Source organism: Ceratotherium simum, chromosome 10 (genome assembly GCF_057802395.1).
Source record: "Ceratotherium simum simum isolate JZ-2026a chromosome 10, ASM5780239v1, whole genome shotgun sequence".
NCBI classification, from domain to species: domain Eukaryota; kingdom Metazoa; phylum Chordata; class Mammalia; order Perissodactyla; family Rhinocerotidae; genus Ceratotherium; species Ceratotherium simum.
Genome location: NC_141909.1, coordinates 62,184,370 through 62,204,515, shown reverse-complemented (window position 1 = coordinate 62,204,515; position 20,146 = coordinate 62,184,370). Strand labels below are relative to the sequence as shown.

The 20,146-nt window shown below is 44.7% G+C and overlaps 1 protein-coding gene across 1 annotated transcript in view; it reads left to right on the top strand.

The window, feature by feature from the left end:
* Positions 1–11,009, top strand: part of LOC101405522 (guanylate cyclase soluble subunit beta-2-like) — a 70,725-nt gene extending 59,716 nt beyond the window's left edge. Inside the window, 3 exon segments of the mRNA XM_087435745.1 lie at positions 168–178; positions 1,012–1,107; positions 10,864–11,009. Of these exon segments, the coding sequence (XP_087291871.1) occupies positions 168–178; positions 1,012–1,107; positions 10,864–11,009 (253 nt within the window).
* The last annotated feature ends 9,137 nt before the right edge of the window (positions 11,010–20,146 follow it).

The window sequence follows — 20,146 nt, the reverse complement described above, 5'->3', positions numbered from 1 at the left end:
GAAACAAAACAAAACATAAACAACTGAGAATAGAAAATGAGTAAGTGTCTCAACTGAAGATCTCAATATGGATGCTGAGAAAGAGGAGGGAGAAAGGATGTGGAAAGAGGGGGAGGAGATAGCCCCTCCTAGACCCTAAACAGTGTCCCTGTGCAAACTTGGAAAAGGCACCCCTTTGGTAGGCAGCACCCAGGCGTGGCTTATCTTAGAGGAAAGCCACCTCTTCCTCTGGGCTGATGTCAGCCTCCAGCCCCACCCCCTTGGCCAGGTATCTCTGTGCAGAGAAATGGCACAACCCTGGTGTGTGGATCCTAGAAGGGGGGTCTCGGCCTCTTTCCTTTTCATCCTTCTTTACATTTCCCTCACCTCTTTCTCCATCAGCCTAGGATTTCCTGTGGGGAGCCTCACCTGTCAGGCTCTAGGGAAGGAGGTGTCTGTCTCTCTGTGCCTGGCCCTCCCATCCCCACAGAGCGCAGCACTGGCAGCTCCAGCAGGAACAGGAAGGCCAGGATCCCTCATAGGAGACCCCATGCTGACACTGCTCCTTAAGTGTCGAAGTGGCTTGAGAATCTGACCCCGTTAACATCCAGGGGCCAAGAGACTTTCTCCCATACAGCAAGATGGAGTCTTTCAACGCCAGGGATGGAGGAGAGAGATACAGAAACACTAATATGCACACTAATGCTCTTCCTAAATTGGCCTCTTCCCTCAGAATGTCTCTCATGGGGCACACACACTGGCTCTTTGGATGATTTGGGGGAGGCGCGGGAGGGAGACTGAGAAGATGAACTTGAGGCAATTCGAACGTGCAGCCAGCGCCAAGAACTATGTCTTAAGACTGCAGCAATGCAGGGGGAGGGGACCTCAGCTGTGTCCTTTCTGTGCCCTTGCAGGTGAGAGCCCCAAGGGGCCGCTGATGTTCAGATACATCAAAGGCCCCCACTTCTGCCGCTCATGAAGCCTGCTTGCATGAATGTTCTTACTTTTCCTTCCCCTCATGCTTTTTTGCAGAAGCAAGTGCTCAAGAAAGTCAAGACAGCACACCTGTTGCAGTCATGAGGTACGCGGACAGCCGACAGCTGCTCCCCAAGAGTGACGCAGCAGATGGCGAGTACACCATACCGGTTACAAAGACTCCCAGTGCTGCATTGCATGTGAAGAGAATCAGTGGGTTCAGAGGTATGGCTCACGGGGGATGGGAAAGAGCCAGAAAGGGATAGCGCAGGTGGAGTTTGGGGCCCTAGGGCAGGATGCTTCTGCTCGTTGCTCACTGTATTTTGAATAAACTCTCTTTTAATGCTCCCCAATCCACCCACCTCCCCACCCCAAGTGTCCGAGGGGGCCCTTCATTCTGAAAGAGACCTGTATGCACCACCCCCAAAAGAATCTCTAATACTCAGAACTTATTAATACCCATAGAATGAAGTTTCTCCGGACCATGGTGCCCTTGGTAGCATGCCACCTGTTAATGAGGAGGGCTGGGTACCTCCTCACTGTTCCCATCAGATGGTGCCTCATAGGGACCACAGAGCATTGACACTGCCACAAAGCATAGGCCCAGTGGCCCTCTTCTCTGCTTTGTCCCTGAAGGTGGTGGGGATGAGAGGTTTCTCTCAATTCATGCTTAATCTTGACTGCCCTAGTGAGCCATTCAGCTCCCTCCAGAGCCATTCTCAGGACTGACACAGCTGGGTTTTGAGTATGGGGTCACAGAGGAGTGGTGAAGGACCAGGGATGGGCCTGCAGGATGAATCACTGGAGCAGCAACCCTCCTCCCCCTCTCCTTTCTGGCTTTGTGCAGCCACTGCCACTCTCTGCCTTTCTGGAAACCCCATGTTAGGTGATCCAGATGGAGTTAAGCTTTTGAGACAAGGAGTAGTGTATGTCTGCTACAGAGGACCATCTCCCAAGGATTTTCTAAAAACCATCCCTGGTCACTGAGACAATTTCTTAAGACAAATGAAACAATCCATTTGAAGAGTTAGAACAGTTTAATAATCCAAATAAAGAGCTTAGCCATTGTTATTTTTATTGGACTATATCTCTTAGTTGAGTGTCACTTGAGCCCTTGGCATTGGGCACTGGCCCAATGCCTGAAGACTTTTCAGATTCCCCAGAATCTGAGGTTGAGGGAATGATCAGCACCTTTCTGTTCAGTTCTGGTGAGAGGAGACAGAGCAAAACTTCCCTTGCTCTGATCCGGCATCAGGTGGAATATTGGATTCTGGAACACGAGAAGCTCTCAGCAAACTTTCTGCCATTACCCAGAGGCATTTCCCTCCCCTCCCCATTACCTACCGTCCTACATCTGCGTGTTTCTGATGACGTTCAAGCCCTGAATAGTCATCTAATATTATTGTGGTGTGAAATTGTAATGTTCATAGATTCATTCAACAACATTTCTTGGAAAACTGTTGCTGCTCCTAGAATACAGAGTGTCAAGGCCACGCACTATGTTAGGATCTGTTGATGCTCGATGCTCGTTGAACTAAAACCATGTGGTCCCTGCTTTCATACAGCTTGCAGTTTAGTAGCGGAAGACAGACAACATGTAACAAAATAAATAAGATCATTTCAGGTAGTAATACACGTTAAGAAGAAAATAAGACTGAATAATGGAGAAGAGGGCCAGCGAAGGCTTCTTTGAGGAGGGAGCATTTAAGCTGCACTGTATACGAAGGGAAAGAGCCAGCCACATGGCTATCTGGGCAGGGGCTTCCAGGCAGCTTCATGCCCTAAAGCAGATGTAAGCTCGGCAAGTTCAAAGAAGAATAAGAAGGCCAGTGAGTCTAGAGAGGGGTGGAAGAGGAAGGGAGCAGTAAGGGATGAGGTCAGAGAGGTGGGCAGGAGCTTTGGACAGTCTGGCCTTGAATTTCCCTATCCACACACAAAAAGTATGAGCATGAAGTATGGGGCAAGATGAGGAGCTGCTGGAGTCCACAGGAACATTCATAGGGAGAAGGTCTCTGCCATTAGAATTCCTAAATGGCTGCTCTATACACAGCTCAGAAGGGGAGGCCTAAGAACTATTGCTCCAGGGAGGTGAACAAATTCATTTTTCAAACTTCTGCTGCATGGGGGGGTCCCTCCACAGGAGAAACCAACAGGGCTGGGCAGGGCTGGGCAGGGCTGGGCATCTTGCTTAGAGGTGGGAGACAAGTTTCGCAACGGGGCCCCTAATTCAGTACCCATCTAACTGTTACTTTCCTCAACAAAAACCAACACCAACCACTAGAGAAGGAGAAACTGAGGCCGGTTTGGGTGGGAAAGCTGGAAAGGTGGAGAACTGGTATTTGTTGGACAGCTACTTTGTGGTGGGCATTTGACCCACATTATCTCACTTGATACAACAGTCACATGACTGTCTCCATAACAGAGGTAGGAAACTTAAAGTTCAGAAAGGTTATATAATTTATTTAAGGTCCCACAACTGGGAAGTAGAAGAAGTAGGACTTGATCTTCAGGCTTGTTTGTCTTGGGCACACCATGTCCATGTGGAGCCATCTTTGAGTAACAGACCAAAACAATTTTCTAGTTTCCCCAAGTGGTAGCCTGCTGCACTTGGGCTTCTTGGCTTCACGATGGCCCAGCCATGTTTCTCTCAGATTCTCTGGGCTCCATCTGAACAGATATCTGATTGTTGGATGTGATTAGTAGGTGTATTAATGAGGAATAGCTGACACACTGTAGGTGAATGATACACTATGTAATGTGAGCCAGGAGCTTGGAGAAATGAGGACCAAGCCAGCTGGGCCATTGGACCTCACTCTAGCTACCCAAACCCAGACCTACCGAATCAAAAATTGCTTTTAACAACTTCCCCAAGTAATTTGAGTTTGAGTTTACTGCGATTCAGGCTTCTTATCTCCGATGGTTGGCAGCAGACATAGAATTTAGCCTTGAAGGATTCATGTCCCCTGCTCCTAAGGCCTGCCTTTTCATGGTGGTTTAGATCCCAGTTCTCATAGGTTTTCGGCTACATCCTGATAACGTCCTGCTTAGCTTGGAGGTGGGTGAAGGCTGCAGAGGGCCACTGTAGGAGCACTCTCACCTCCAGCCCCGGAGCCATTCCACCTGGCCCCTATGTGGGCGTCTTTATGGGAAAGTGTTTCCATCAGTAGCCAAAACCTGTCAGGACTTGGAAGATTAGGCTGTTGGATCTTGCTACTCAGAGATCTGCCTGCTTCCCAATCTCTAGGCAGTCAGAGGACACTCAAGACTCACCTCATCGATCACATCTGCCGTCAACCTCACCCGGTTATCACTTGGTTGCTAAACTAATCTCCCTCTCTGGGGGCACACATTTCCATTTGATTTGGCTCCAGGTGTGGGAAGCAGGCTCCCCACTGCCTCCCTCCCCCTGTGAGGACCATCTTTCCTGAAAAGTATCTCAGAGCCCTGGCAGCACATGGAGCTGCAGTGGCAAGGAGCACACCACATGGACCCCTCTCTGAGGGCCAGCTGAGATGTGATGCTCACCCCTTCCTTCGGCTCTCTTAAAAAGGGGGCCTCATTGAATCACTGTGGGGCCCAGCCAACATCTGCCAGGGCAATAGGAAACACTCCAGCAGGACCCAGGCCTGCAGGCTGCACCCAGGACCTCATTTGCACTTCAATAATGTGCTTTTCTTTCATTCCACTCTGTATTTGGGTGTTAGCTGTGTCAGTGGAGAGACTCCCCAGTGCAATTAAACGGGAGTATTGAGCCGGAGAGAAATCAGTGTGTGTTGACTCGGATATTTAAGCAACCACCTTTCAGTATTGACTAAAAAATTGGCCTTCCAGCTGTCCCTGTTGGCAGGCTCTTCTGGCATCTTGTCAGACCACTGTTAATGTGTTTTTCAAATTTCGGCTTGCTCCAACTTGTCTCCTAGCTGATTCTCCCAGCGATTATAATAATGGGTTCCAGGCTGACCTGCATACAGCACTTAGGCAAGTAGCCCAGGCTCCTCTCTGGAGGTGACCCTTCCTTATAAATCACAATCCGAGGGTGTCTGCTGGCTGGGTTCAAGGCAGGTTAAGTCAGTTTGGAGGACTCCTTACACCAACTCCTGATTGTTCCTCTGGAGAACATTAGTGGCAAGGGTCTCTCTCTTGACTGAGTTTAGGGTTTAGTGGTCCTGCCTGCTGGGGGGTTTGCCCAATCCCTCCAAATTTGCCTCAATCTTCCCAACAGGAAGAACTTTCCCACTATTTGCAATCCCCTGATGGGTGATTCTTGGATAGGTTTGTGGTCACTTAATTGCCAGGTCCTTGCCCCTCACTTTGCCAAGTCTTGACAATACAAGCGCCTTTCCCAGGCGTGTCCAACAAGCTGGGGTCCAGCTGGTTTGGAGCCAGGCATAGGAGCCTGGGCCCCTCTTCTCAGCCCCAAGGCCTTTCAACAGCCTTTCTGAGGCCTTCATAAGCCTGGCTGTTAAACCTTCCTGACCTTTTCTCCTTGGGGCTGATGAATGGCACAGCTGTTGTTAACCTTGGACTTTCTAGAAGTTGAGCTGTTAACACAGCAATGTTCTATAGCAGTGCCCTGGGAGGTATAAATGAACTCTTTACAAATAAGGAGGTTACTAACAGAGGAGCATATGATTTTCAGTGTTAGGACTAGCCTCTAAAGTCACTGTCAGCCCTGATATCATTGGCTGGGCTGTAGCCTCAGAGCTGGTCGGCGTGGGAGGGCAGCAGGTAGGAGTGCATCTGAATCATCTGTGGTTGACAACGCAAGTGGCTGGGCCTCACCCTGAGAGTGACTCAGTAGGTCAGGGGGTGGAGAGGGGCTTCGACTCTGGTTTGTTAACCATCTCCACATGGCTTTCTCACCAGCCGCCAGGCTCGGGAAACACCATCATGGTGGAAAGAGCATTAGCTTGAAATCAGAATTCCTGGGCCTACGTCCAGGTCCTGGCACCCAGTAACCAGCTGTGTCACTTTGGGCAAGTCCTCTTTGCTTTTTTTTTTTTTTAATCCTGAAAGCAGAGGTACTAGAGTACCTGCTTTACAGGGTCACTTTGAGGAATATATGAGATACTATATATCATCAGAAAACTGTAAAGTGCTGAAGACATGTCAGTTATGCCAACCACTTAATCATTCAGGGACCCTACTGTTGGGAATTCATTCACTTAACAAATATGTGGGTCTTGGCACAAAACTGTAAGAGGCACTATGGAGGTTTTAAAAAGATGAGAATGATCTGCTGCACACAGGAGCTGTAGGTCAGTGGGCAGCAGGGAGATCCACACCGAAGTCAGGACCCCAGCCTAGTGCAGGGTGTTACTGAGCCGACAGCGAGCACAGGTGACGCTGGATACACACGGAGGACTCGGAAAACCTCTAAGAGGAGGTGCCGGTGATGGCAGGAACGGGCGTAGCAAAGATGTGGCCTCTGCTCTGATCTCTGTAGAATGCAGGGGCTTCCGGAAGCTAGAGATCTAGTCCCTTCAGGGTGTGGCCTCTTTTGCCCATGGATAGATATAGAAGGTGAGGGGGGTGGGTGATTCTGGAATGGCAACCCCTCCTGACACCTGGAGACTCCATTGTACCCTTTTTGTTACTAGGATAAAATTCTCTCACTGGTGGAGTTCCCTTCCAAAAATATCACTTCTAAAATGTGTGGCTCCTTTCTCTGTTCACACTTCTTGTATGGTCAGCCTGCCCTTCCTCCAGAGCAGGTGGAGTCATTGGAAAATTAACCCAGATGGAACCAAGTGGAGGGAGATAAAGTGTTCCACACATGTGGAGACCACATAGAGTAAAGGCCAGGGTGGGGACAGGCTGAGAAGTACAGTTGGGACGGTTCGCCCAACAAGAGGCCCTGTGCTGGGAAGCACCAGGACGGGCTGAAGCCTTGAGGACAGCTGAGAAGACTCGACTGAGAGTCTGATTTCAGCCTCAAGCCAAACTCCCGGCCCCAGTCATGGAGAATCAGTATTGAAATCAAGATGTGGTTTCCCAAATCTTATTCTATCTAGGAGGTCAGATACAGATGCGGAAATGCAGACAAGGAATTATTTTAATCGCAAATGTAAGAATCTCTTCTTGTAACCCCAAATCATATCCTTTAAGACTCCCAGAGCACTGATAACCAGGCACCAACCCAAATCCCACCTATTTTCCTCAAGGTAACAGCATTTCCCAAAACTCCATGTGGCCATCCCTCCTGCACTCTGGCACCCCCAAGTACACATTTGACAATCCGGCTCATGTGATGGTTGTTTTCCAAACAGGGGAAGATTTCTTCTGCAACCATTCTTTTCATTTAGTCAATTCTTAATCTATATTGAAGTGGGTTTTTGTGTTGCTTTTAATTTTTTACTGGGCTGTGTTGGTTTGCTCAACTAAAAAGAATTTATTTGTTTATTCATTTATATTGTAGAAGGAATATTTAATTATTATTATTTTTTAAAACCAGAAAGTGCAGATAAACCAAAAGAAGAAAGTAAAAGCACCTGTAATTGCATCATTCAGAGAGACTATTAAAATCTTGGTGCCCATCTTCCCTGACTTGTGTGTGTTAGGGTGAGTGTGTATCTCTTACTTATACACTTTTTCTTACCAGATTGGAATGGTCATACATACACTGTTTTGTAATTTGGCGGGTCATGAGTTTCTTTCCTTTGCACATTTAAACACATTTCAAAACAGAGGAGGGAAATTTTTTAAAAGACATGATGTGCTTGATGGAGTACACTGGTTTCCCACAAGACTTGTGCTGCTACACACCAAAAGCCACATTTACATTGTATCAAATGGAAACCCCAATTTTCTTGTACTTCTGCACATTTACAACTCATCTGTGATGTCCCTGATATTCTGTGGGTCCTGAAGTTTCCCCTGAATTTTCCAAGAAAGATTAACCTAGTTCAATTTAGCTTTGGTGTTTAGATTTTTCCAGGTGTCCAGATATTAGTAATCTATGGAAGATGTGCATTGCAATTCTCAATTAATCAGAAAACTTAATGAACCAGAATGCTACATTTCCCAACTGTGCACAATAATGAGCATTAACTGTAGCGAAATGATGGTACTAATAGATGGTCCTTGGGGGTTGTGAGCAATGGTCTTGTGGGAGTGAAAGATGATGGATGAGAATTCATCTCAAGTAAACAAGGAAATTCTTCCACCATCTGGATTGTGGAATTGGATTGGGGTAAAATGTCAAATATATATGTGTAGAAATTCCAAGAGAGTCTTGCAACTCTATGCTGACCAGGTCTTGTTTGAATTGTCCGGCGGCATTGACTCAGATTGATGGAGTCATATTTGGCCTGTCCAGCTTTCAATATGCTGTCTCAGCTCTCTTCCCAACACAGTCCTAGCTAGTCATCTTTTTCTCCCTGTTGATCAGGGAATTTTTCCTCAAGGGGAGAAAAGAAAAAGAGGAAAATGACTTTAATAGAAGTGTAAGGGAAGTGGAAGTAGAGATGGAGGAGAAGGACAACCATAGTTAAGATCCAAGTGAGAAAATGAAAAATGGCCAGGTTAGAAGAGAGAAAAGTGTGCTGTGGAGGCAAGAGAAATGAATCAGCAATTGAGAAGCTAAGTTGAGAAATTTTTGAGAAGAGAAATTAGAAGGAAGAAAAACATGAAAAAGTGTTGGATAAAGGGGAAACTAAGAGATCTGAGAAATAGTATTTCCCATTGTTGAGTTTACTTCCAAAATTCTTTGTGAGAGGTTAGCCAGAAAGTAGATGATTCATCTTGGTTACAGAGAAATCATGGTGCTGTCTGGAAGCGGGAGCATGTCATAAACACAGTCCGCCTGTTGATAGGTGAAGGGAAATGTTTCCTTTGCTGTAATCCCTCTTTTTTTAGCAACTCCAACCCCTTCTTGTTTAGTTTTATTTTTGTTAGGATAACCCCTACTTTTGGTACAATTACAAAGACACAAAACAAGTAAGTTCTGTGATCACAATGCTATTTGGTGGAGATTTTCTCTCGTTGGTTCTTATAACATTTCTATGAGTTGAGTGGGAGACAGATGTATTATTTAGTATCCTTTTACATCTGGAGAAACTGAGGCACAGGGCAAGGAGATGATATGAGGAGAGTTCAGTTGCCTTTTCTAGTGCTGATGGGCAACCTGGAGGCAGATAGCCATGTCTTCTCAATAGAAAAAGATCACATTTCTATCTGTAATCAATTCCTTTTTCTTTATTTGCTATGATGCCAAAACAAAACTGAACTCAAACTTTTCAAAAATGCACTATCCTTATCATTTATCTTGCATGATTCCATTTTTGAAAAATTCAATTCCTTTCTAAATTATATTAGTGCTTACATCTCAAAGAAAAACAATACTGCAATAAACTCTGTAATTCAAAACGAAAGGGATAAACAGTATTTGGAATAATAAAACCAGTAAAGAATTAGCAAAGAACGAAAACAAAACCCCCCATATCTGAATAATTAACAATGTCCAAAGAGCATAAAATATTGCTGACTGTGATTTGGTCTCTTGCCTGTGCCGGGGTGGGGGATGTGCTATGGTGCTCAAATGAACATGTGGTTAATGACATCTCCGCTTAGCCAACTCTGGTTTGGCCGTACCCTATAAAAATGCCACATGTGAGGGTTTTATGAACCTTGATTCCGTGTCAAATTAGCCCCCACTTATGCGTGAGCCAAATACTCCATATGAATCATCGCCCGGAGATGAGGACAAACCAGTGACTTGGTTCTAGGTGTCCCAGGAACTCCCCTCTTCTTTGCTCCAGGGTCCGCTCCCAAATTCTCACCTCATCCTTGGCCTGAGACTGGGGAGAGACTGGGGACAGGTCCAGTAGCCCAAATATTTCCACATGTATGTCATCATTTATGTTCATTAATAACCAGTACACTAGCAAATCGAGCTTGTCTCAGTCTAATTGTTTGTGCTGAAAACTACCCCTTGCTTTCAGTATCTTAAAACAAAGTTAATCACTGATCCAAGTTCAGGAAGAAGTCTGAGGTGCTAACAGCCCCTAATGGTCAAAGAAGTCATTCATTAATTTGGGAACAGAAGGCTGAAGATAGAAGCCCCTCCTGCGTTTCCTGATTTCTAGAACACTAGATGTATGTGAGCACCAAATCTATACATGCCTCTCTGAACTTGAATATCTCTGTAACAATGATTAGTGTCAAGAAAGAACAAATGGGAATGATATATGACTTGAACTTCTAGACGCTGACCTTTCCAGATGACACTGGAGGGAGAGCAGGAGGAGATGGAGACAGTGTCTTCCATCCAGCCCTCTTGTTTCTATTCCTTCTCTGAGTCCTGCTCCCTCCTTCCTTGCTGTGGCTCACAGTCCCAGAGGCGATTCTTTTCCAGTGCCTTCTCCCTGGGCTCCCTCCCATACTTAGAAATAAAAATTAACATCTTTGGGTTTGTACTTTGTGTGGGGCATTGTGTTCATCACTGTATCTAAATCACTTAATTTAACTATCACAACAACTCTGGGAGGTAGGTGTTATTTTCCCCCCTTTTCAGATGAGGACAAACGAGGCTCAGAGAGGTTAATAATGAACAGTGGCAACACCGGGTCTGAACCTCAGCCTGTGTGATGTCGATGCTCAGACCTCATAAATAGTCACGGGGCCAGCAAGTCTGAAGGCTGGGGTGCTATTATGTGAGTTATGCACAAGTAAAGATTTGGTATGCAACCAACAAGATGACACAGTGGAGGACAAGAGAATAGCAATGGGCAGAGGCTGTATGGGCATTTTCGACCTCTGCTGTGAACACTTCTCCTGCCCAGGAGGTAGGAAAGGAAGCCCATAGTGTCCACACTGTGTTCCCCAGGGCCTGGCTCAGACAGAAATCCCCTGGCCACAGAGGCCAGCCTGAGGCTGGACTGATTTGCTCACCCCACTGTCTTGTTTCAGCTTCTGACGAATCGACACCTGAAGGGAGTCCAGTGGCAGGACAGGACTCCGTGGAGGCTGCTGATGGACAACGGTCTTCAGATCAGATGAAGACACATCACTTTCCTAATGACACTCTGCCATCTGGTTTCTGTGCTTCGTTGTAACAGAGGGAAAATGGACCCCTCAGCTTAATTTTTCCCCTCCTCGGTTTTATGGCGGCAAAGAAAAGTAACTTCTTTTCATTTCTCAGCTCAAAACTTCTTAAGCTGCATCTCTTCCTCATTGTCCCTTTGAGAATAAAAGTCTAGAAATGAAACACAATCCTGACAAGTTTGGAAAATGTGCTTTCACATTCTCAGTTCAAAGCCAACCCCTACACTTGGAGACTTTGGGTCTTGTTTGTTCTCTTAGATGATAAGTTCAGCTGTGAGGCCTCTTTCTGTTTTCTTCTAGCAGGAGTGAATGGCTTTCCTGCTCTCATCACTGTGGTTCCACGGAATCTTTGCCTCGGAGCAAAAGCCCCAGTGGCCGACTTCAGAGGACAGCCTGACCTCGGAGCTCGTCGTGTGCAATGTCTTGTTTTAAATGGTGGTGGGAGGGAGGGAAGAGGAGGAAAGAGACCCAGACCCTGCAGTTTATAAATCACCACATAACACTGCCAGGATGTGAAAGGCACTCAGCCAGGGGTTGTGAAAGGAAATAATTTTCATTCCCAGCCCTGGGAATTACGTGAAGCAATAGAACAAAAGCTGCATTCCCCCCAGATTTCCTAAAAGTAAAATGGAGGGGAAAATGTGAAAATCACCGGAAGGGCAGAGTTAGGAAAGATAGGACAGCGAGGCAGAGTGCAGCCAGACACCAGGTCCCTTGGCCGGCTGCCTTCCCAGCACAGAAAACTCCCCCGCTGCTTCTAGCGGCAGGTATGGAACACCTTCTGCAGTGGGGAGTGTTGGAAATGTTCTCAGAGGCATGGGTAGGGGGAGAGGGGAGGCAGAGAAGTGCTCTGTGGACTATCCATCTGCGTTTGGGGATGGTGAGAAAATAAGTATTTTTTTAATCTAGATAATAAAGAAAATCTGAAGGGCACACGCAATTTTTTGATTCATCCTTGCTAGGACTTTACTTGTCCCAAGAGGCATTCACTGTCTTTCTGCAATTCCCAGGAAGGCATGGGCAGGACCTGACTCTGTCTCTAGCAATCGCAGGGGCAGGAGGGGAAGGGAAGGTGACAAGAGTTGAATTCCTTGCTCCACCCTCTGGACTGCAACTGTGTCTTGTGTCTAGAAGTAGGCAGGTGGCCCGTAGTTCTGAAGGGCCACAGCAAGCCAGGATTAGACTGAATGCAAAGTGCAGAGTCGGGAGATGTGGGTTTCTGTCCAGATTCCACCGCTTGATATCTTAGTATCTCAATTTTACCAGCTATAAAATGGAGTTAGTGACAGCAACCCCACCTATGTCACAGATTTTTTTGTGAGGATTCAGTGAAATACAAGAGCACAAAGATGACCGTGATATTCACAATAATAGTAACTACTAACATTTATTGACCATCAACCACCTTGTAGGCACTGGCCCCGCACGTGTGTTACACGTTCCTTCTGCTCCTGGCAACCAGCCCATAATACGACAGCTCTTCCAGTCCCTCCCTGACAGACGAGGAAACGGAAACTTGGAGATTCAGTAGCTGGAGTTCACACCGCTGGCGCTGTCGAATAGTCTGAGCAGGACATGTGCTGCTCAATGTTATTACAACATCAAAAAGACAGGAGAGCTCGGAGGTGTGGACCCTGGAGCCAGGTAGAGCAAAGGTTGAATCCTGTGCCTCAGTGTCCCCTTTGTAGGATGGGGATAACCTGCCTCATAGGGGTGTCATGAGGGTTACATGAAATATACATGAAGCACTTAGAAGAGTTACTGATACTTCGTAAGCCCACTTTAAATGCTAGCATTTCTTATTTTTTAAAATGATCCTATTAAGTGGTCTTCCTGCTGAAGTGGGGGCAAGGAAAGATGATCCAGCTCACAATTCTTGTTCCTTTTCCTGCATACTTTCCTTCAAAATCCTTAAGGTCAGTTGTGAGCAAGAACTCAACCGGGAACTATGAACACTGTTAGGTGGTAGCATTGCCTGAGAGATGAAGAGCAAGACAGTTGTTTGGTGGAGTGTCGGCTTTTTGTTTTGTTTTTGGAAGGTGGTAAGCGGGAGCCTGTGGCCTCAGCTCCCAGCTGGCAGCGTGCTGTGCTTCCTTGGCCCCCATAGGATATGTCAGTTTAATGCTCGGCTATACCTAAGACTGCCAGCAATTGTGAAGCAGGTGCCCTAGCCCTGATTGAAAATGGAAAGGATTTTGTTCAGTGTTTATTATGATTGAAATAATCGTTTCCAGCTGTAAATGAATGACTACATCCTGCATTTGGTATCCCCCTGGAGCCTACTATTTACTCTCTGGAATAAACACTGGTGGAGACAAACTTCAGGTGCCCAGGGAAACCTAGCCAGGCTGCCGACGTGCTTCATGAGCCCCTGGCATTCCCAAGGGAGCGTTCTTTCTTGGATACACCTCTCTGGGTGGAGCCCACAGGAGCCCCTGCACCAAGCTGGGGTGTGTGAACACCCACTGAGAAGGCAGGTTAGCTCACAGGACGCCTGCACCTCTGCACGCCTCTGCAAACGCTATGCTCCAACACCAGCATCTGGTGGTCTGCCTGATGTCCATCAGCCAGACGTCTGGCTGTCACTCCAGATAACAGACTTTTGTTTACGAGCAGCGAATACTGGCTCAGCAGGGGAGGCAGAGGCACTCCAGGCCGAGCACCCTCCTAGCCTGAGGACCTTGAAGGAGTGGAGCCCTCCCACACCTACAACCTGTTGGGTTCATTTTATCCGGTAACCCCATCTGGCTCCAGTCCCCTCCAGCTCCTCCACCCCAGGGCACCAGCCCAGGGGCACAGCAGACTCAGATCCAAGCAGATGGCTAGTCCAGCTTCCGATCTGGTCCAGCAGGCCAAGGACTATTACAAACTCACTGGCCTCGAGCCCATGGAGAGAGGAGGACATTTTCATTAGTAAGAACTTGAAAACATTATCCACCGTCCTCCCCCAAGGGAGCCCAGAGCTCTACAGTCTGCCCTGCCTGATCTCCTAACTTCTTAGGCACCCGGGCTCTGGGTGTAGAGTTCATGGACGTGGGCAGTGGGGATAACAATATGCCGGGTGTCCCTTCTGCCCTCCCTTTCTCCCTCCTTCGTGGACATCTGTGCCCAGCTTCCGAATGCTCAGGCCTGGCTAGGGGCTGGCGTCTCCCCCTCCTCTGGACTACGACTGGCTCATTCTTTACAACAACCCAACCTCTCTCGCCCCTTCTTTTTCACCCTTTCTTCTTTTCCAGCTTGCCTTCAGCTTGAGTTGTGTGTGAGAGAAAGAAGGCGAATCATGTGCCTGGCTGAGGAATGAGATCATTTCTCTCCCCTCTTAGCAGGCTTGCTGTCTGCGAGTTGGGGTTACTGGAAGAAAGCGGGAAAGCTCGATTTCCACAGAGAGCCATCTGGCTCCACCAGACTCACGCTGATGCTAATCTGTTGGTTTCTTTTTCTTTATTCTTTTCTTTTTTTTGTCCCCAAGGAACACTTCATCTGCAGCTGTAAACTCAGACCTGGTCCATCTGAAGGGGAGCGTTCATTTGGTGCATATATTTATTATGGCATTATGCCCCTCTCACCCCCGTCCCCTTGTAGGTGTCAGGACATCATTGTTATCATTGGTGGGTCCATGTAGTTGTAATGTCAGGGCTGTACTTTCAAATGGAAATCAGGCAATTATGCTCCACACGGAGAAATCTGACACATGCAGAGGTTTTACACCACTGGCCGTGTCATGGGGACAAAGGCAGCCAGTGCTCCCAGGGGATGGTTAAATAAATAGAATATGTTTCAAGAGCACAGAAAAATCCAGGAATAATTAACTGTGTGATGAGAGTTCATAGATCCTGTGGCTGTTTAACTTCAAAATGTGATAATGATATGTCAACGAACTGCTTAACTCATCCTTGAAAAGGCCGCATTCGAAAACCGATTACAATGTGCATTCAAACAGAGGCAGAGGCTGCTCTGCGCATCTGTTTTCCAGTTTCCAAATGCAAAGCTTCAGAGTTTTTTCACTTGTTTTGCTTCCCTGTCACGGGGGGCTCCAGTTGGCTCCAGGGGGCTCTTAAGGAGAAGAGGGGCTGGTAGCAGCCTGATGTCTACCTAATGGAGCAGCTTCATGTCTATATTCAGTGTTAGAGTCATGGGTGCTCATGCTGAAAAATATGGTGACAATATCACTGTCGCTGCTACTGGTTGAGTGTGTATGTACCAAGCACCAGCTAAGCACTCTAGTCCTGTGAGTATGAGGCAGGTACTATTATCATCCACATTTTATAGATAGGGAAACAGGCACAGAGGTAAGCAGAAGAATTAGGCTCAGATCCAGCCCTGCCTGACTCTGGTCTTGGCCTTCAACCACTGGGTTGTGCCCTCCCTAATGTTTCAACAGATAGTAGCAAGTAAGATGTGCACTCACTCATGCAACCTTTACAGAGCCCCCTATGTCAGACACATATAGTTGGAGTGAACTAAACAGGAGAGACCTAAATAAAAGTTAAAACTTAATTTTTCCCCTAAAATATCCAGCTGTTTAAACAAATGGTTAGTTTGGAGCCTGAAACATGTTGTAAGCTTCATCACTCAACATGTTCAAAACTGGGTTTAAATTAGCTTATATTACCAAAAAGTAAAGTGTCCCCAAATCCTGGCTATTGCGCTCTTCTGTCATGGAGGAAACAACTCAGAACAGACTTGAGTCCATGGCTTTGGACTTCAGCAGCCCTTGAATCTCCCCATGATGCAGCTGCCTTGGACTACTAAAGCTGATGCCAATTAGAACTGAGAAAAGAGGGAAGACATTTTCTCTCCCAGAAAAAGTATTTTTTAAACTAAGCATATGAAAAAATAAATAAAACAGGTTTACATAGGAATTTCTAATGCTTTCTCAGACTAACAAGTGTCATTTGGAAAGTCCACAAGACCCCATTGTAGACGGAATACATTAATCAAACAAAACCAGAAGTTTCAGGAGACAAAACGTCTACTAATTTGCTAGTGACTAATAAACACCAGTCACACGCACAGCACCCTTCCATTGTGACTTGTTTTACCTTATCCAAGGTGGAAAAACCTTTAAAAAGATTCAAAAACTTTTAGAATATTAGCTTTGTCTTATGTTGGAAAAAATGAAATTTCTGCTTACAGAAAAATTACTTTTACTTTTTTCATCTCTACTGAGCATATGTACTTAAAAAAATTAGAGAATAAACTTGCATTGCAGAAATAACAAATGTCATTAAAATGTCCTCTCCAATGAAGACCTTAATTAAATACAATTGAAAAGACTAGTGACAAGCACAAAAGAGACCAAAGCCACAGATCACTCAAGAATGGATCACTCAGGAGCTCAACAAAACAACAGGAGCGTCATCCTGTGGGTGGGGTTATGCGAGGTCTTGGGGCCAGCCAGGCTGAATAACCCACCATCACAGCAAGGCCTTTTTCCACAGAGCACTAATGACCTAACAGGAAAAACTCGGAGCAAAGAAAATGGAAAAACCAATTAAAAATCAGGAATTTAAAAATTTTGAAATCAAGAAGAACTAAAATGGGGGTTAACGTCATCAAAATATATGTCATAGTTAATGTTATTCAACTGTTTAATGTCCATGATCAGTTATGAGCATATATCTTTCCACAAAGAAATTTTTTTAACTTCTTCATTATAAATTCTTTGCACATCAAAAAGTATTTTTAATTAAGCATTGGAGAAAAAAAATCAGTTTACAGAGAAATCTCTAACACTTTTCCAGATTCAACAAGTGCCATTTTGAAAGTTCAAGGTGCCCAAATTGCAGAGATAATTTATTAACTAAACAAAACTTGAGATGTCTAGTAATTAGTCTGTGATTAATGAACATCAGAAATACACCCCCTGAAACATAATCATTAGTCATTTTAGCTTCCCAAATATAGAAAAGCATTTAGAAAATCATTCAGAACCTTTTTGACCATCAAGTTATCTTACAATAGAGAATTTAAAAAAAAAAAAAACCCTCTGATTAAAGAGGAATTGGTTTTGTTTTTATCCTTCCCTTTTGAAACACATTTATTTGAAAACATTATTACAATAATCTTGTGATTGTGACTTTTTCAAAGTGCTTGTGATTGGCAAAATCAAAATTTATTTGACTCAGTTTTTTCAAAAAATAATGTGTGTGTGAATATTACCTAGGCTCTAGGTAACATATGTATTGTGACTATGTATATGGCTGTGTGTGCATATCACCATCATACCCAAGCATCTTAAGAAAAATAAAGCAAATTGCTGGCCAACAAGGGTACAGATAAATCAGTAAGGATGCAACAGTGCAGGAGAGCTTTCCATTAATCATTCTAATAAAAACATATCAAACTTCTTTACACCTGGTCATGGACAATGTGAACTTAAAAAAAATCATGTCATTTATTAGAAGAAGAAATAAAATGAAACAGTGGGCAGACCATATAAAAACCACATATGGGATTTTTCAGATTACACTCTTCACACCCTTGAGAAAATCTTTTCAGACTGAGCCACAGTTACTCACAGAAGTGAGTCATAGTCCTCAGATGGATTGGGGTGGAGAAACGGTTGAAAGCCACTGATTTAGATCAAAATGTTAATAGTGGTCATCTTTAGGAGCTGGAATAATGAATGACTTTATTTTTGTTCTTCATGTTTTTCTGAGTTTTCCAAAGAATAATGTAATGGGTTTCCAGCATGATGCTCAAATGAGTGGGCACTGGAGCCAAGCCACCAGATTTGGAGTCCGGCTCTGCAGCTCACGGGCTTGTGCAAATCACTTTCCACCTTTGGACTCTCAGTTTACTCCCTGTAGAGTGGAAACCATCATAGTGCCTACTTCAAAAAGTTGTCACGATGATTAGTGAGAGAATACTCGCAAAGCACATAGTGCCTTGCACATGTAGCTGTGCAATAAATGTTCACTATTTGAGAAAAAAAATCCTTATACAGTTCATGATTGTACGGTTTCTTACAGAAATAGAAGAAGTGGAAATCCTATCTCATTGATGAAGTCAATATAGTTTTCATATGCCACATTGCCTGATACACCTCCAGTTCCTCCTCTGCCACACTTCCCTGTGTTTTTCAATCATAACACTCATTGCAACACCTGAAATTAGATTATTTGTTTATGTATTGGAAACAGCCAAGATGGTTGAGTTTAAGCTACCAATGGTTTAACAAATGGCTTGCAAAACTCCCAAATATTTAATAATTGGCCTTCATGAGCCAGCACACCACTGGCTAATCTACTTTGACAATTTCAACATCTTAAAATGCATTTTAAATGGTAAATTGGGTTTAACAATGAAGGAAAATAAACCCTCTTTCCATACCCTCAGGCCAGCACAAATATGATAATTAATTTGTAGGTGATATTACCATTGGAGGCCATTAGCTGTAAGTAGACATGTAACCAAAATGGACAATTTTCCAGGTTGATTTTTATTATTGTGGTGGTAAAATATAAGATTCCTTGGAAAACAATGGGATGGTCAAACTAGGACAAATTATTACTTCCCCAAATAGCTCCAGCACCCCTAGGAAAGGAGCAAGGTTGAGTGTCTTTGGATTTCCTTAAGGGCCAAGTATTTTCTTTTTCAGTTTATTTTAAAAGTCAAAATAATATAAAAAGGCATACATTAAGATGTCTCTCTCCTACCTCTAAATCTATCCACCTGTTTCTCTCATTATTGATAATCATTTTTTATTCATTTCTTGTTTCAGTTTTCCTTATGAAAATATCACCTCTTATCACCTCTTCTTTTTATCACCTCTTCTTCCGTTCAGGAGAGTTCTTACTGCCGGTACTTATACATTGTTTCCTCTGTCGTGAACATGCCACTCTGATTCTGCTCCTCATCTCATCTCTCCCCGTGACAGATGTGTTTTACTGACTCATCCTGACTTCTGCAGCCCCGTCCTCTTCTCTCCTCCTCTTCCTGTATGCTCCCCTGCTTTTTGCAGCCCTGCCGTCTATTTTGTTGTTCATGATTTTGACTCCCTCCTAGTTTTGCTGGAAATAGAAATTTTCCATTTGCTTTCCACAGCTTCAAAGAAGAGAAAGGGAAAGACAGACTTCCCGTCTTCATCTTCAGACCCGAAAAGCACATGGACGTCAATACTTCAAATTTCAATGTGGACAGTCTAAAGAATTGAAGCAGCTAATTTTGAAAATCTTTTAAAGAAAAACAATATGGGATTCAGTTTCCAGAGGATACAGATATTCTGAAGCCTCAAGGGGGATTTAAGGTATCCGGGTATTTTCTTAGCTTATCAATTGGACAAGTCCTCTTATTTCTCTGGACCTCACTTTTCCAATGAAGGGAAAGGATCTCTAAAGCCTTAAGACAGAGTAGACAACCCAAGTTTTAACTCCAAGAAATGAATCAGTGGTGGTGGAATTTAGGCTCAGAGATCCTTGGATGGGGGAGAAGTTGGCCCTGAGGTGGAAAGAGGAGAACCAACTTGTAGAAAGAAATCTATGCACCTGGCTCTGTGCTAGGAACTTTACATACGTTAATATACCTGGGAGACAGGTATTATCATCAGCTCCATTTTAGAGACACGGAAAATGAAGTTCTAAGGGGTTAGATCACTTATTCAGGATGGTAGAGCCGGGATTGAAATCCTGGCCCTCCTGGTTCTGGAACCCAGTGTTCTTCCCAGAGCAACTCTCATAGGTGTGCAGGCCTGTCCTGCCTGAAATGCATGGGCCGTGGTAATGTTTCCAGTCACTATGGCCCTCTGCTCCCTTGCCTTCCTCCCCATCTCCATGGCAATTATTTAAAAACCAGGCCTTTTAATACTCATCATATTGATTTAATTTCTAATCATGAATGCAACCAAAATAACTGGATCCATTCTGCTATTCGTCCCCTGATGACCAATTCCAGACTGTGTTAAGGTAACTACATTCTGCCTGTTCAGGCTAGTTGTTCTGGAAACTACACTCTAAACCACAGGGTATTCATTTACTAAAACTTTAATAAAATAATTTCAGGCAAATCATCCATTTTAAAAATAGATCAAATAGATATCTTTGAAGACCCAGGGCATCTTTAACCCAGATCATTTCTTAAAAACAAGACAAAATAAACAAAACCCATTGGTGCTTTTGTTCACATTTAAAAAAGTATGATACTGCAT